Source organism: Pinus tabuliformis, chromosome 7, assembly GCF_031772625.1.
Source record: "Pinus tabuliformis cultivar Carrire ecotype Pingquan chromosome 7, CPIR1, whole genome shotgun sequence".
Lineage (NCBI taxonomy): Eukaryota > Viridiplantae > Streptophyta > Pinopsida > Pinales > Pinaceae > Pinus > Pinus tabuliformis.
Genome location: NC_142293.1, coordinates 1,051,974,338 through 1,051,992,448, shown reverse-complemented (window position 1 = coordinate 1,051,992,448; position 18,111 = coordinate 1,051,974,338). Strand labels below are relative to the sequence as shown.

General features: G+C 38.5%; 1 protein-coding gene across 1 annotated transcript in view; it reads left to right on the top strand.

Annotated features, from left to right (window-relative positions):
* The window catches only part of LOC149251276 (ketose-bisphosphate aldolase class-II family protein), a 457,406-nt gene extending 439,509 nt beyond the window's left edge, over positions 1-17,897 (top strand). Inside the window, exons 42-43 of the mRNA XM_089459330.1 lie at positions 16,170-16,250; positions 17,319-17,897. Of these exons, the coding sequence (XP_089315456.1) occupies positions 16,170-16,250; positions 17,319-17,501 (264 nt within the window). The 3' untranslated portion in view covers positions 17,502-17,897. The remainder of the gene's footprint in view (positions 1-16,169; positions 16,251-17,318) is intronic.
* The last annotated feature ends 214 nt before the right edge of the window (positions 17,898-18,111 follow it).

The window sequence follows — 18,111 nt, the reverse complement described above, 5'->3', positions numbered from 1 at the left end:
CGCGCCCTAAAAAAAATTTCGCTCCCTGCCTTTTTGGGAGCGTTTCGCTTTTTTTGCAATTTTTCTTTTGTAGTAATGTTCAAAATGCAATTTTTTTTAAAGAAACAAATAATTTTTGAGTGGGGAAGCTTAATGATCAAGTCTATGTCCTTAGTATTGATATGCTATTCATGGTAATGTTAAATTCTTGAAGTAAAAAGATGAAAATGATTCATCCTTTTACTTAAATTTTTAACATTACCATCAATGTTCCACCAAGGTTCCGGACAAGGGGGCGAGGGAGCGAGGGGGCGCGGGAGCGGCCTATGCAAAAGCTTCCTACCATTTTTTAGGAAACGTGGGGGAGCGTCAGCGTCTTAAAAATTTATAAATATAAAATATAATTTATTAATTGAGTCCACTATGACAATTTGGTTTAAATTGAAAAGTTGCAAAGCATGATCATTGATATGAATTCCTGGAGCAAGAAAGCAATGAATTTGAAAATTTACACAATCCTTCTTAGAAGAAAACTTAAACATAGAGAGAACTCAGAAATATAGTGGATTATGTATAATGATTTTGAGAAACTGGACTTCTAAGTTCTTGACATATTAGTTAAGCAGGCCGTAGATTTTCAACTGATAATATTAATATATGAATAGCCTATTTGGCAATGCTTCCATAGGACTAGCCCATAGGTCTGATATACCTTCACAATTCTGTTTTAGATACTGCTAACCTAGAGAAAAAGTCTAAAAGAAATCATTTTTGGAACTTGGACTAAACAGAACCTTGATGCTTTTTCCACAGGTAAAGACCATAGGCCTAATATAGTAATAGGCTGACTGTCTATTGTTTATTCAATTCCCAGGTAACCATTGTGACAGCCATAACCTTGTGCCATAGATTTTTCCATCGGCAATCTCATGCAAAAAATGATAGACACGTAAGTGGAAGTTACTTTCTTCTTTTCATGTTGTTAACTGCTTAGTTAGTTTCCATTTTACAGAGCCTGCTGGTTTTTTTCTTTGAGCGAATGTATATTTTGAACCCTTTAAGTTCTCATGGGATCAAAATTAGATGTCAGGGTAGAATTTTGAGAAATCATCTAGGAAAGTATTTGGGTGGCTGGTGGAATATTAACATTCTGTATTTTAATCAGGTCTTATTATATCAACAATATTATATTTCAGTCAGGTCTCATCAACACAACGCATGGTAGTCAAGGAGGCAGTCTTTTAAGTTTTTACAAGTCGGATTTTTCACCCAAACTTGTGGTTAATTGGTTCCTGGAAACAAAATAGTCAAATCCACTTTTCAGAACATGTGACAGTAGGCTCTTTTCCTAAACCTACTATCACCATGAATGGGGAGAGCCCATATTGAACCGATTCAAGGTCTTGGTTTTCCTAGCTTGCACTTTCAACAAATTGTATTAATTCACTAACTTTTTTTTGGTAATTTACCTTTTGTATACAATTCCTAATACACTCAATAATGATGCAGGCACTGTTTATTAAAATTCGAACAGTGAAATCCAACGCTGTGAGTGGAGCGCTCAGCGAACTTGCAAAGGCTGTGAGTGTGTTGTTCATGGTTCAGGGTGCCGTTTTTATAACATGAAACAACGATTTTCCAAAACCCTAAACGTTAATTAACTCTTAATTAAAGATTAAGTTCAGCGTTTAGTTAATTAAAATGGTTTTTAATGCATTAAAGGTGTGCCACGACCCCCCTCACCCCCCCACGTCCCCCCACGTCCCCTCTCGCCCCCCCCCCCCCCCCCCCCCCCGCCCCCTCTCGACCCCCCACGTCCCCCCACATCCCCCTTTTCGGAAACGCCCCCTCAGGGAAGGGAAACGTTTCCTTGGCACGTCCCCCTGAGTTTCCTCCATTTTGGGAGCGTGGGGAAACATCCCGTACTCGTCCCCAAGTCCCCGGTGCGTGGGGGAGCGAGGAAACTAGACCCCTAGGGGGGGGGGCGAGTCCCCGTGGAACACTGATTACCATGAAATGACTCAGGATGTTTGAGAGTGGTTCCGGCCTCATTGGATTTCATATGGAGAAAGTAGAATTTTAGATTTCATTCAAAATCCAGCAGAATTATCAGTTTTTCAAGATTTCAGGATTGGGGGATTGCAATGTTTCCATTGAATTTTGTCATGTATTAGGGCATGGAGCTCCTATTTAATCAAGAGCACCAATCCCTCTATGTACCTTGATGTTAGTGACATTGTTTGTTGAACTCCTCTGTCATGACCCTCCTAAAAATGTATGCATCACTCAAACAAAATCTTGACTTGACATGCTATGCTTTTTCTATCTTATGTTAATGCTTAGAGGGTGATATTAATGACAAAGATCCCTATACAGATAGAGGTAATGACAAAGATACCTCTGGATATTAATGCTTAGAGGGTGATATTAATCACAAAGACCCTGATTTTCCAACAAGACTAAAAAATTAGACATTTCTTGTGGTGGCAAGAGGCCCAAGCATAAGAAATAGATAATAGATTTACTTCTCTTTTCTAGTTTCTAGTAGTTTTTATAACTATTGACTCTTTCATATTTATTATGATATTTGTTTATAGAATATATGACAATTTAAGTTTGAAGTTGGCATTTATAACTCATTAGTAATGAATTATGAATATGATGCTTCATAAAAGTTGAAAGTTGTTTCATTTCATTTCATTTATAACATTTCATTTCATGTTAGATATTATTTGTTGTAATGGTTACACTTAGCTTACAAGTACAACTTTGTTGATCAATGATGATAAATGTTATATATTGAATTTTGAAAGCTTGAAACTTTAAGATTGATGAATCATGAGACTCAATATGTTGTATGTTACTATGTTACTAACTTGTGGACATGGTTGATGAAGATTATAACTTCTAGATGATTGTTGTTATATTGGTTAATCTATGTTTTTTTATGTTTTTTATATCTAATTCATTATTCTACATGTTTTTGTTGACATATATGTATCAAAATATAAATATATATATATATATATATATATGATATAAAAAACGCTTCGGGATTCGATCCCAAACTGGGAGCTTCTAAAAATGTCACTCCCGCTCCCCGCTTTCGCTCCCACTCCCAAGTAACACTGCTTTGTACTTACCAGGTTGTTAAATAAAATTTACAATTCCAATCCTTCTAATGTAAATGTTGATCATTACAGAGTTGAGTTATAAGTCACATTATTGTTTATATATATCTAGATTTTATTATTATAAATTAAACTTTATAAAAGTCAAAAATCATTTAAATTTAACTACGTCAATCATATCAAACTAAAAACACACCCCATCTCCCATTACATATGAAAGCCTTACCTGTCAAATAAAATCGAATAAAATCTAAATGAAGGCAGTGGAAGAAGGTGGTGACCGCCTGAGAAGAGTATTTATCCCAAGCATGCTGAGGTAGAAGGGGAGATTGGTTGGGAAGTAAAAGAATAATGAGAATGGGAGATTGAATTCTGAGTTGGGTATCTGAATCGAAATTTCAGGACTGAGCAATTATTCTTGAGGCTTTTGGGCACGAGGGAGTAAAATACTCTAATTAAAAAGTATTTTGAAGTTGAGTACCAAGGTTGTGCTCAACTTGGCGGGGAGGATTTAGTCATTTGGTATCAGAAGTAATTGGAGCTACATCAGCAAGGAATTGACATCAAATCAGGGAACCAGGTATGAAAATGTGAATTAAATTGGTGAATTATGCATACACTGTAATTGACTGAATTAGTGTAAATTTTGTGGAAATTAATGGTTGTTGTAATTGTCAATTCTGTAGAATGTAATGATTTAAATTGTGTTGGTCTTTACACCTCAATATTTCTTCCAAAGATATGACATACTCTACTATACTATATTTAAAACCCTAGAAGCAATTCAAACAAGTATAATTCTACAATGCATCCAACAACTTTAAAATTCATATGTTCGACTTCTACTAGGATTTAATGCAAACCCTAGATTCCATGCATGAGACACTAAGCCTTAGATATCAACAAATAAAACAATTATAACACAATCCAAGGTTTCAACAACATGACCAACTTCTACTAGGGTTTGTTGTAATCCCTAGATTTTAACATCATAATGGAAACAACATCATCACATCATATCAAACTTCTACTAGGGCTTAGTTACAAACCCTAGAACTTATCAACAAATAGGTTAGCACAAATACATATCTAGGATAATTATGCACAAGTATAACATATATAGGACAATCCCAAGATTCAAACATCAATACATTTAAAGTCAAACATATAACAATCTAGATCAGACTTAGGTTTGGATCAAACAGACAAACATTTACCTAGGGATTCATTCTTAGGAGCTAACTCTTGATACATGAGGGTTTTACTTACAAACCCTAATTTACCAAAACTTCAAGGTCTATGAACACATTACCATCCAACCCTAAAGGACTAGGGTTTCCATCACAATACCAAGACTCCAAACATGAAATTACCATAAAAACCCCAAATATCAAAAGATTATTATTTTCTATGCTTCATTAGTAACCCTAAGTAGACTAGGGTTTTTCACATTTGCATACCCTTAGGCTAGGGTTTTACAAAGAACCTTTTAGGGTTCCATAAACGTAATGATTTTAATGAGGGTAGATTCAATCTAATGATTAATCTCCCAAACAAGTATCTCTATGATTCAAAGGTCCTAGACATAACACTTGTTAGTAATGTGAAGCAAATTCATTTAGAATGTGTGAATGTACCTTTATCTTGAAGAGAAACAACACTTATAGTCTAAGACATACCTTTGAGTTGTTTTTCTAGACAAAACTTATAGGGCATCAATTCCAATAGGACTTCTATGCTTTGTCTTGTGAGGTCTTCTTCATAGCCCTTGAGCATATCAACAAGCTTTTCCTAGACAAGGAAAATATAAAAAGAAATGTTATTAACATTTATTATAAACATATCTAGATAAGAAAAGGAAAACCAAAGATGAAAGATAATATAGGGAGTAAGATACTTATCTTTGGAAAAGTGGTGAGGGTCCCCTCTTAATCCAATCTCGAGGGATACCTATAACTAAAACAATTCAACATCTTTCCAAAGAATGTTAAACCTATAAGTGCTAGAAATCAAAATACAAAACAAATCAAAAGCTTAGAGTAGAAGGATAGAGTCCCTAGAAAATAAGTCTTGGACTTCAAATTCTTCCTTCTTGTTCTTCTTTGGAGGTCCTTCATCAGCAACATTTGCATATTCCCTTTCTCTCTTTCTATTTCTCGGATTTTCAGGACAATCACTTTTATAGTGACCCATCTTGTGATAGTTGTAGCATTCGATTTTGGATATGTCTATCTTCCTTTTAGGCCCTTTAGACTTCTTGAATGATCCTTTGTTCTTGTGATGAGCGGAGTAGGCATTTGAAACTTTTTCTTCTTCATTCTCCTTGTTGCTTACTAGAGAAATTCTGACTTCTTCCTGATTGCATGCATTCCATAGTTGTTCAAATGTAGGAGTCTCCTTCCAGCTGTTGAGACCTGATGAGAAGGCACTCCATGATGTTGGTAAACCTAGAAGTGCAGTGATTACAAGCTCCTTCTCCGATACTATCTCATCAATTGCCTGGAGTTCATCTCTTAATCTAGCTATTCTCACAAAGAAGGATGCCACAGTGTCTTCCTTTGTCATCTTTATAGATCTTAGTTCATTTTTAAGACTTGCTATTTGTCCAAGATTCTTGATAGTGAATAATTTTGATAATGCCTCATACATCTCTTGTGCAGATATAGGGGATGAGGTTATCCTTTATTCCATTCACCATTAGAGTCATGGCCAATATTTCTATTTCCCTAAATTTTTCCTTTTCTGCATCACTTGACTCATTAGTAGTCTTCTTTACCTTTCCTTGACTAGATCTAAAACTTTATTCTTTTCGAGGATGTGGTCTATCCTCTTCTTCCAAGCCCTGTACTTAGATGCTCCTTCTAGCTCGTTTTCTCCCTTTATTGAGTCAGACATTGTCCTTGAAGATGATAGATTTGACTTTTTTATATGATCCTTTTGATGACCCTTATTCAAAACTCCTTATTCTTCTTTCAATAGATCTTTGAGCTTCCTTTTTCCCTTTTTCACTTTAGATTTGATACCATGTTAGAAAATTAAAAAGGCAGAAAGATTTTCTTTATGTTGATAATTACTTGTGATATTCTTAGGTTCCTCTTTTATCTTTAGTTCATTAAGCAATTACCAAAACAATAGCACAAAGATCACAGACACCAGATCTAGGCGGACAGCCAAGGCAAAACCCCTATCTAGGGGAAAACCTAGTCAACAACTCTTCCTTAATAACTTCACGAGATAATCCAAGACTCTTGACCTAGACACAAACTTCCTCCACACCAAGTCAGCCTTTTCTTCCTTCTGTAGATGATAACCCTTTCAACAATAACTTCGACCTAGCAGTAACAACTTGTAGCAGCAACAAAACTTCGATCCAGCAACAACTTTGACCCAGCAGTTAGCCCAACAACAACTTCGATCTAGTAGTTAGCCCAACAACAACTTTGACCCAACAGTTAGCCCAGCAACAACTTCGACCCAATAGTTAGCCCAACAACAACTTCGACCCAACAGTATCTTCGTCCTTCCAACAAATATCCCAGTAAATCCACACGAGTGAGAGAGACAAACCCAAAAACTTCGATCTTCCTTCTTCCAGCAACTTCGCACTTTTTTTGCTCTTCTTCTCTTAGATATCGAACTTGTGAGTGTTAGTGAGTGCTCCAAATGAATTTGAACTGCTTCAATATATAGGCTTCTGGTGAGGTCGAATTACCCTGTTTGAGGCCGACTTGGTGTGGAGGTGACAAATAGCTTATTTGACTCAATAATAATTATTTTTACATGATTTAAAAGCCCAAGAATGGTCTCTTTAGATGGACAATGACTCTAATGACTCAGAATAAATCCTAGAAGTCCTCAATGGGGACTTTGACCTAAAACATGATGACCCAAGCATGAAACCCATGCTTTAATAAGTCATATTAATAATAATAAAAAAATTTGTTCTTTCTTTTGATAAATACATTTCATTGTGACTCAATACAATTTATGAAGACCAAACCTAGTTACATTCTTCAACATGATCTTCTTAGGAACTCCTAAAATCTAATGATTTCATTTATAAATACCTGAGCCACGCCAGCAACCTCATAATTATCTTTTACAGGAATAAAATGGGCACTTTTTGTTAGTTTATCTACCATCACCAGAATGGCATTGTGCCTTAGTGGGTTCAAAAGTAGCCCCATGATAAAATCCATAGAAATCACTTCCCATTTAGTCATAGGAATGTCGTGAGGTTGCAATAGACCCGCTGGGTGATGATGGTCAATGTTCGCTTGCTGACATTCAAGACATTTTGCAACGAATTGGACAATATTGTTCTTCATGCCTGCCCAAAAGAAGAGTTTCTATGTATCAACATACATTTTCGTTACGCCAAAATGTGCACAATACAATGCTCTATGGGCTTCCTTAAGGATGGTGTTTCGAATATTTCCACTATTAGGAATATACATTATGCCATGGAATCGTAGCAATCCGTCATGTTGAAGAAAGTGTAACTAGATTCGGTCTTAATAAATGTAATTTTGATCTTTTTACTTGTAAAAGAAAAGAAATATTATTTTTGTAAATTGTAAAAATGAGTTTCTTGCTCATTGCATAGGTCAAGCACATGTTTGAGTGTTTCTAGGAAAGTCAAAGATTCATTGTAATTGTTTAAAGACCCTTGTGGGCATGTTACACTATGTAAATCTATGCACTAGAGTCAAAGAATGACCTCCAAGCAAAGTCATAAGCCTCCTCCATATGTCGGCCTCAATAAAAGAAGTAATTTGGAATTTAAAAGACAAGTCGGCCTCAATTGATCAAGTCGGCCCAATAGGAGGGACAAACTCCTATATATAGGGCCATTTGACCTCACCAAAAGACCACCAAGTGATCTCTGAAATTTGTGAAAAAGAGGACTAGAAAAGGGTGTGAAGAAGGCAAGAGAAGGTGTCTCTACTTCAACGAAGAAGGAAGGGAAGAAGGCCGAGTTTGGAAGGACGATTTCAGGCCTTATTACAGTCACATGTGCAAAGAGAAGAGGCTCATTCTGCTACCACATCAGACCTATTATTACAGTCATGCGAAGAAGCTTGTTTGGGCTAGCAAAGAGTGCTAAGTAGGCCTCTTACTCCAGCAAAGGAAGAGACTACTCAAGCAAAGGAAAGAGAGCATGCATAGCTGCAATTCTTGAAGGTATCCCCTCACACGTGCGAAGAATTAGGGCCATACTACTGTTGTCCCAGATCTGCAACTACATCAGAGAAAAGAGCTTAGTTGGGTTAAGAATAAGGTCCTCTTCCTAATTAAGAAATCCTACATCTCAAGCGAAGGAAGGAAAGAAGAATGTCCCTTCTAGGGCATGCAAACTAGGGTTGTTGCAATAAAGCTATCAGTTGTCAGAAGAAGGACAAAGAAGGAGGACAAAGTGCTGCAAGAGGAAGTGATCTCGGATCAAAAGGAAAGGATTGACTTGTGCTTGGAGGATCTTCTTGTCAAGGGTCTAGGGTTTGGCATTTGTCAATTGAAGCTTCAATAAGAGAAATTTGCAGAAGGGTTTTCCTCTCTAGGAGAGAGAGGTTTTGCCCTGGCTGAGAGCCAACATCTTGTGTTCTTGTCTCCTTTTGTTTTGGTAGTTGTTTGATGAAATAAGAGAACACACACTAATAATAATAAGAGAAGATTGTGCTAATAAGGAAAGTAAAAAGTACTTCACAAATTGTTATCATTGTCGGAAGAATCTCATCATAACCTAGATGCCTTAGATTATTCAACACGTCATCCTTTAGTTCATATCCTTCAAACTTAGGTTCTTTTGGACCTTTACTATCAAGCCTAGATCTTACTTTTAAATACCAACTATCTTCTAAGAGATGTTCTAGCACTCGCTCCCATAAGTCTACCTTGATGGGTATAAGGGAAAAGATCCTTGGTCTTCTACTTAGAGCATCGGCCACTACATTCTCTTTCCCTTTAATATATGAAATTCCAAAGTCATACTCACTTAAGAATTCACTCCATTGTCTTTGCTTAGCATTCAAGTCCCTTTGGGTAAACAAATATTACAAACTTTGGTGTCCAAGGCTGGGAGTAGTGGAAAAGGGGTCAGAATCAAGGAGGAAGAAGAAGATGCAACTCTCACATCTACGGGAAAGCAGGAGAAGAGAAAAGAAGGATGTCTCCAAGGTCAAGTGCTTCCATTGTGGGGAACTAGGTCACTATGTGAACCAGTGTCCTAGGAAGAAGAGCAAGGGAGAGGCTTCTGAGACCAAGGTTGCACCGACTAAGGTGGAGAAGGAAATGGAGACTGATGACGACTGTGCCATGAGTGCTCATGCACCTCGAGAGAAGAGGTGGGGAGACATCGAGTTGTAGTCAACGGACTACAGGAGGTGAGGGGTAGGATCCTCGAGGTACCCAACCTCTTGGATTATACCTAGCTATGGGAGCCTCGAAAAGGAGTAGCAGGATTAGCGAGTGTCGGTAGAGACAGATGCAGATAGAGCGACAGAGAGCTATAGTGCAGGAGTCCTAGAACAGCGTGAGGCAGCAATGCGAGATGCATGGAGTTGTTGCAGCAACGCAAAGGTTAGAGAGGGAGCACTTATCAGCGACAGAGGGAGCTTCAGCATCGGAAGTGTCTCTAGCCTAACAGAGTTGTCAGAGTTGGGAGGAACAGTTACTTCTCAGAAACTGAGTTGCAGTGCAGCAGTGGCAGTGCTATAGGTAGCACGATGCAGCATGATGAGAGGGGATGCAGTGCAGATGCAGCAGTGGCAGTGGCAGTGGCAGGGCCATGGGCAGCAACACAGATGCAGAGGGAGCTATCGTACAGATGCAGCAGTGGCAATGGTAGAGCCATGGGTAGCAGTACATGATGCAGCAGTGCAGAGGATGTTGGGCAGGGAGGCCTAGCATCAGCACAAGGACCAATGCTGGATGATCATGGTGATACTCAGTGAGGAGTATTACTAGAGCACAGTGCTCCCTAAGAGGGAGTGTTGATTTGTGGTAGCATCCGATGTGCTCTAGCCATGAAAATTGGTGGAGAGGCTATAACACATGAGATCTCCAAGACCCGGAAATGGTGTGGGCAGAATCTAACCAGTTTGGGAGATATTAAATTAATTAATATTCTTAATGGAGTTCCTAAGTCTAAACTTAGGAAAAATAAAATATTAATGTGAATTAATATAAAACTGGGTTAGAATGGTCCAAAAGTCATAGATCAAGCCAAATCTAATCTTAGTCGTTGATTAGAGATTTAATCTCGGCCGTTGATGGACCAATGAGAAAAGTATAAGAGGAGGCTTGAGGGTCAGTTGGAGAACACAATGAGAGAGATCAAGAACTTGATTTTCTGGGGCAAGATTTGTTAAGGAAATTGAGTGAAGTGATCTGAGTTGCAGCTGAGGGGCAGTGAATACATAGCAGAGAGGCAGAGTTAGTACTGGAAGCATCAGCGCAGAAGCTGGGAGAGGGTTGACGCAGAGCCAGCCAGAGGCCACGAAGAGGTAGCCAAAGGCCACGCAGAGGCAACCAGGAGCTGCGCAGAGCTTGAGGAGGGCCAGCATGTGAGACACAGAGGCTCCAGAGGCTGACGCAGAGCCCCGAGAGGCTGACGTTGGGCCAGATAGGCTGACGTTGGGCCAGAGAGGCTAACGCAGACCCTAGAGGTAGCGCTGGGAGATTTCATGGGACAGATTGGAGCTAGAGAGCTAGATAGGGTAACACAGTCCCTATCAGGGTGATGCAAAGCAACAGAAAGTTGTATTGTTGTTGTGGGATCATTCATCCGGTGATTTAACCGGAATATTTGTCTTCGACTGAGAAGTACTATTGCCAAGATCATTCTTTGTTGGGTGAGCCATTTCTGGCACCCTGGTTGTATTCTAAAACAACATAATAATAAAACCCTCTAAATAGTTGCATCGGTTTTCCCGCATTGGGTTTTTTCGAGGACATTAGTCCAAAAACAAAGGTGTCACTTGTGTGCTTGTTTCTTTCAGTTTATGATTTGTATGTGTTGATATTGTACTTGTATTTATTTACAGTATTTACATGGTAAATAACTTGTTAAGTAACTGAACAAGTAGGAAGAAATAAATCAAATAGTATAGGAAGAATTTCTAATAGATAGAATTAGAAATTCCAACATACCTCTCTATTCGGAAATAGGTATTCAAAAAACCTGTCCCACGAAACCCTCTCCAGCCTCTCTAAAGCATTGCACTGGCCCTTCTGGCCTTTGTGTCAACCCCAAACCCTCTGCGTCAGCCCTCTGAGGCACTGCGCAGCCTTTAGGACCCTCTATGTTACACCAGCTACTCTCTACATGGATGATGTAGGCCCTCTGGGCTCTATGCTTTCTCAGATGGGCTCTGCGTGGCCTGCTCTGGTTGCTACTTCTCGCTCTCTGCCTCTGCGCTGGTCTCTCAGCACTGTCTCTGCCTCTCTATCCAGTACTCACTGCCCCTCACTGCTGATCATTGATTCAACTTTGCTTAGCAACCCCGCTCAAGCAAAACGAATCACTGATCACTCTGGTGTGTTCTCCAACTGACCCTCAAGCCTCCTCTTATACTTTTCCTGTTGGTCTTTCAACGTCTGAGATCACATCTCTAATCAATGGCTAAGATTAGATTTGGCTTGATCCATGACTTTTGGAACTTTCTAACCCAGTTTTATATTAATACCCATTAATATTTTATTTTTCCTAAGTTTAGACTTAGGAACTCCATTAAAAATATTAATTATTTTAATATCTCCCAAACCGGGTACAATCTGTCCAAACCATTTCTAGATCTTGGAGATCTCATGTGCTTTAGCCTCTCCACCAATTTTCATGGCTAGAGCACATCCGATGCTACCCCAAATCAACACTTTTATCCATTTTCCAGTTTCAACGATGTTGATCCCAGGCCTCTAACATCATAGCTTTTGTTGTCACCCAATTCCACTGCATGAGAACATGACTCCTTGATAGTGTATGAAGTTGTTTACTTTCTTCTATCATATGTCGTGACTTTTGAGTAGCCAAGAATCCTTGACTTTTGACCTTGTTGAATGAGTAGTATATGATATTCTTGATCCAGCTTCTAGCAATGTTGATACCCATTCTTATGTAGTTCATCAAAGAGGGAGAATCCATGCCAACAAAGCGATCTTTGACTTTTCCTTACCTTAGCTTTGATACCATGTTGGAAAATCAATGCAAATAGATTAGGGTTTGATTCTCCTTTCTTGATAATTACTTGTGAGTGGTGTTGGCTTCTTTTACTTCTTTATTATCTTATCTTTCATCAAGAAATTACCATATTATGTGTGTATGAAGATCACAAAACAAGAGACACAAGATGTAGGCACTATGCCAGGGAAAAACCCCCCTCGAGGGGAAAACCCAGTCAAAAATTCTTCCTTTCAATAGTATTCTTTGAGACTCTTCACCCTAGACAAAGACCAAACCTTCCCTCCACACCAAGTTATCCTCTCATATCTTCGACCTCTTTTCCAGCAACTTCGACTATGCAGCAACTTCTGGCATCAGTGAAACTTGGAAGACTTCGATCTTCCAAATTAGGGCACGAAACAGAGAGAGAGAGGCACCAAAAGTTCAATTTTCTTCTTCTCCTTAGACGCCACCCAACTCGCACTTCCTTCAGCTTCTGTAGACCCACTTCGAACTACTTCGCACCTCTCCAGCTTCTCTTGAGATATGGAATTAGCTTGAGAGGAGGTGCTCCAAATGACTTCGACTTGCGTCTATTTATAGGCTCCAAGTGAGGTCGAGTTAGTGTCTTTAGGTTGACATGGTGTGGAGGATACATAAATTATATTTGCCTCAGTTGTAAACCTTTTTACATGGTTCAAAATCCCAAGAAGGGTCTCTTTGAATATACAATGGCTATATAAACTCAATATTAACCATAGGGGTCCACAATGGGGACTTTGACTAATATAATGATGACCCAAGCATGAAACCCATGCTTTAATAAGTCATTGTTACAATAATAAAAAATATTTTATTTGTATTTTTGACAAGTACATTTCATGATGACTCAAATACATTAATGAAGATCGAACCTAGTTATATTTTCCAACAGATATGGACAATAGCCTGAAGGTGTGGTTAGGGCCCACAAGAGTTTGACAACAATATTATTGATTGACAAAGTTACAACCCTCAAAGGGAGTGAGAGAGATTGTACCAATCATAGAATGGTAGTCAGTTGATTTTCTGATTTCGAGATGGGATCAACTGATTTGAGATGCCAGGACAGGTTGGATGGGGCCTCTAACTTTAGTCAATGGAAGGAAAGGATAGCATTGGTTATCAAGGAGAACAACCTATGGGAGTTTGCAACCACTAAGATTACAACTCCTTCAGATGCTATAGCTCTAGTAGCTCATAAGTTGAAAGATGAGAAGTGCAGACGTATCATCATGGATTGTGTGAAGAATCACATAATCCCTCACCCAACAAAGAAGGATTGTGCCTTTGAGATGTGGACTGCTCTTATGGGCTTATATAAGTGATAATCACAATCGGAAAATGGTGTTGAGGAAGATGCTCAGGAACAACAAGATGATTGAATCAGACGTTGGTGCATCATACCTCACAAGGGTTTAGAAAGTTAGAGATCAGCTTGGAGTTGTTGGGGTAGCCTTGCCAGATGATGAACTTGTAGGGACAACCTTGAGCGGGTTTTCAAAACTCTGGGTTCCATTTGTAATGGGCGTTTTGGCAAGAGAACATCTCCTAGATTGGAACAGACTCTAGGATGACTTGACCGAGAAGGAGCTTTAGGAGGAAACCTTATCTGGAGTATAGCAGAAGAGTTGGGATGATGAGAACCTTGCTCTTTCTAGTCACGCAATGAGGAGCAAAGGTTTGAGCAACATGGGTGAGGAGTCAATCTCACAACCGAAGGAAGACTCGACGAAGGTCAAGTGTTTCGTTTCTCATAAGACGGGACACTACGCTTCATAGTGTCTAAAGATGAAGAAATGGGGAAAGAGAATGCAACCAACCATAGTTGCATCGACAAAAGCTCAAGACAAGTTTGCCAGGAAGTTCAAGATGGAATCTACACTTGTTTCCTACCTTACCTCAAGCACATTACTAGTAAGTGCATGGCTGCTAGATAGTGGATCCACAAGGCATATCACAGGAGCATGGGATCAATTCAACAACTTGACCGAATGGGATTTAAAACTATATGTGGGGTTTGGTGTTGATGCCAAACATGCAGTTAAAGGGGTTGGAACAATGATATTCATGTTAAAAAAATTGTCATTGATGTCAAAGGGTGAATGGGCCAGCATTCCTTTGATGATTTGCATGCACAAATCAATTGAATTTGGTTGCAAGGGCCTCCTAGTTTGGTAGCCTTTGTTAAGCCATTTCATTTTATAGGTGGCACATTTTGTGGGTCCTTTTGGTTGGAGAGATATTATTTTTTAAAGATTGATGCCCCAATCAATGGGTTTCGCACCAGCACATTTGCTCCAAGGGTTTTTGACCTTAACTTTCATTTCTTGCCTAAAAGGAAGGTCAAAATTTATAGATTAAGAAGCCTAAATTTATTGGTTCAAGTCTGGCTTGAAAGGAGATTATAAGAAAGGCAATTTTTTATTTTTTAAGTGTCCTAAAGCCTCCTTGTATAGGTCAGCTTGATAAGAGTTCAGGTCAGTCATGACCATTGATAAAAACATCATTATGTGCTCAATTCGGCCCCAGTTAAGAGCCCCTGCAAATCATGTATATATAAGCCAACCATGCACAAATGCAGAGTGAATCCGTGGGATCTGAGGTAGCAAACCAAGCAAGAAAAAACTGGGGCTCGAGCTTCATTGAAGATCTGTTGAAGGAGGCCGAATACCTGAAGTTCTCTAACTCATTTCATATAGCTTTCTGTGGAGATGTTTCTGTTCTGTGATGAATTTTTTGTCAAGTCTGAGGCAATTCAATGGGTGAATAGCAGGTTTGAAGGATAATCTTTAAGCTCTACTCGGCCCTCTTCTTGACAGGCATCTGTAGCATATACTCACATTTGTTGAGGCTACTTCATGAACCTCTTCTGAGGCTTGGATTAGTACCAGGCCTGAGGCTTATCTCGGCATTCTTTGTAACTCTTTTCACTGGATCTGTGGTCGAAATTGATCCTGGTGTGCGGCTTACTGTGGCCTCTCCTGAACCTTGTTCTGTGGCTTAAGCTCGCTGGTTCTGAGGCAGAGCCTAACAGATCTCTGTGGCACTATTTCATGTCCCCTTCATTCTGCGATTGAGTTTGGCCTTGTTTAGGGCATAACAAAAGTGACATTCAGCCCTTCCTCTGTGATTGATTTTTCAAATCTGAAGTGATCCTTCTGCCTGATCTTGGATCTTCAAGACTGGTGCTATGGATGTATCCCGTCTTCTCTTTGAGCTGTCATAGGGCACGCATAAATTTATTCAGTCTGTGTTATTAAAAAGGGTGTTGAAAGGAAGCCTAAGGGAGAGCAGAATCAAAGGGAGTTTAATGAAGCATCTAGATTGAAGTAATCTTGATGACTGAAGAAGTTTGGAGCAAACTTGGTAGCACACTTTAACACTTGTAGAATTCCTGAAGCAGAAGTTGTACTTTGATTTGTGGCAGACCTTGAGGCTTAGACATTCTGAGTTGTAGCAGATCTTTTGGAGTGGATCTTGAACTTGTAGCTGACCCCTTCTTGATATAATTTTGAGGAATAAGTTCCAGGGGCAAAACCTTGAAAGGAATCCATCTCTAGCTTGAATAAAGTCACGAGTTTCAAATTAGAAGTTGTCTTTATCACCATGATTTTGGTCTATGATCCTGATACATGGAAAGACTATAAAATTACAGAAACAAAAATTGCTTTTGAATCTATGTATGACTTGACAGTGGACACTGACTTTTAAGTTTTAAGCATCCATAAATTAGCAATATTGTTTATGCTTTAACTCTTTGAATATATCATTCTATTTTTTATATCAACTTTGTACAACTACTGAAACTGAGAATTCTTGCTAATAACATAATATAATTGTGTATCTGCTTTCCTGTTCAGGAATTACATTTTCTAGCATCAAGAAAGGGGGTCATGCTTGTCTTGCATGGAGCTTCTGGACTGCCTGAAGAGCTTGTAAAGGTAAACCTGTTTACTTTTATTTGACATTCAAATTCAAAAAGTATAATCGTGAGCAACACTGGAACTGAGAGTTAAAAGGAATCGATTCACCAATTTTAAGAGTTTAAGCAAAATGAATAAATAAAATATAGCACCAGCATAATATTTTCTTTTTCATGATAGAAATATAGATGTTACGTAGCTATACTTGAGCATCTGCATGGCTTCAAGGATAAAAAGCATTTCACAGACAAGAATATTTCAAAGATACTTCCTCAAAGGAAGCTGTTACGTGGCCTTGGTCAGGTTTAGTGAGACTAAGGGTTGTTTAACTAGTAGATCAATTAGAATATATTCTGAATTTAAAATATATCAACTAAATTATCCATTCTTTTAATGGTGTTTTAAAGAATTCGGTTAAAATTTTAGCAACGGATCTATACATTCTTGTAACAATTGTTAAAGAATACTTTTAAGTGAAATAAAATATGCTGAATTGAGTTAAATCAATTTTGCACCTCTGTAATTTGCATTTAATTTGTTTTAAGTTGACAGGCGGTCACTTCACAATATCTGATATTCTCAGATAACATCAAGTTTGTTTATGGTCTTTTCAGTATATCTGTCATACATAAGGCCAATCTTAGAAGTTTGAGAAGGATGTGAGAGGTGTAGATCTTACTTAACAATCAGACCTCGTCGTTTTCTTGTCTGCCCTGGCCCTTGAATAACTGATGTAATGTCTTCTTTATTTATAGTAAAGAAACATTTTTCAAAAACACATTCGTTTGTTGATAACTGAATTCTATCTGATTCATCTACCAGTGCATAATGGCCTGATAAGATGCTCAGTTCATTTTTATGGAAGATACCAGCATTTGTAAAGCTGCCGTAATTCCAAAATCACCAATTATCATATGCTCTCCTCCTTCCCACCGTTCACTGTGAATTTTGAGTGTGTTTAGATATGATGCTTCTTTAGAATTTCAGAAGGAAATTATTTTCAGTGTCGTACATCCTCAACTCACGATGATGTTCATGTTTCCAAAAGAAAACCGGAGTGACTAAGATTCTTAATATTTTTTGCAGGCCTGCATAGACTTTGGAGTAAGGAAGTTCAACGTCAACACAGAAGTTCGAAGTGCTTACATGAATGCTCTCCTAACACCCAAGAAGGACTTGATAGATGTGATGTCCTTCGCGAGGGAGTCCATGCAAGCAGTTGTTGCAGAGAAGATGCACATTTTTGGTTCAGTTGGCAAGGCATATTAAGTTAATTGCTGCATTGCTGTAATTGATGTCGTATTGTTTGAAAAGAAACCCATGCTAACGTGGTGCTGATGAAAACATGCCCAAGTTTGGCGTATCACTAATAGCATGTTAGAACGGCTGTTTACTTAATAAACTTTGAGTCGAAACTCTTTCAATGGATTGGGCAACCTATTAATCAAAGAAGATTGATGTGCGGAGGTTAACAACTTTAAGGGATTTTTTTCCGATTTTAAACTGGTAAAGCTCAAGGCTCAAACTTAATGCCGTGCTTATTAAGCACCTGTATTCTCACCGTGGCTTGGGAGGTCCACATCTATAGTGAATATTAATTCTACATGAGAGAGTGAAATGTGGACTGCAATACAGCTATTAAGATATTATGGGCCATTTTTTACAGCTTTATGCTCTATTTTGAGTTTTGCATTGAATCTTACTAGCCAATTTTGTAAATATTGAAGCCAAATAAATCTACCCCTAAGTCCATAGAATTTAATGGCTTCTTTCATCCCTACCATGCATAGGTAATAAGACGTAGGTGTTTCTTGTTTCTGTGCTTAAAAAATTATTTGAGTTTAGTCTTCTAAATGGTAAGTTTAATCTTCTGATAATA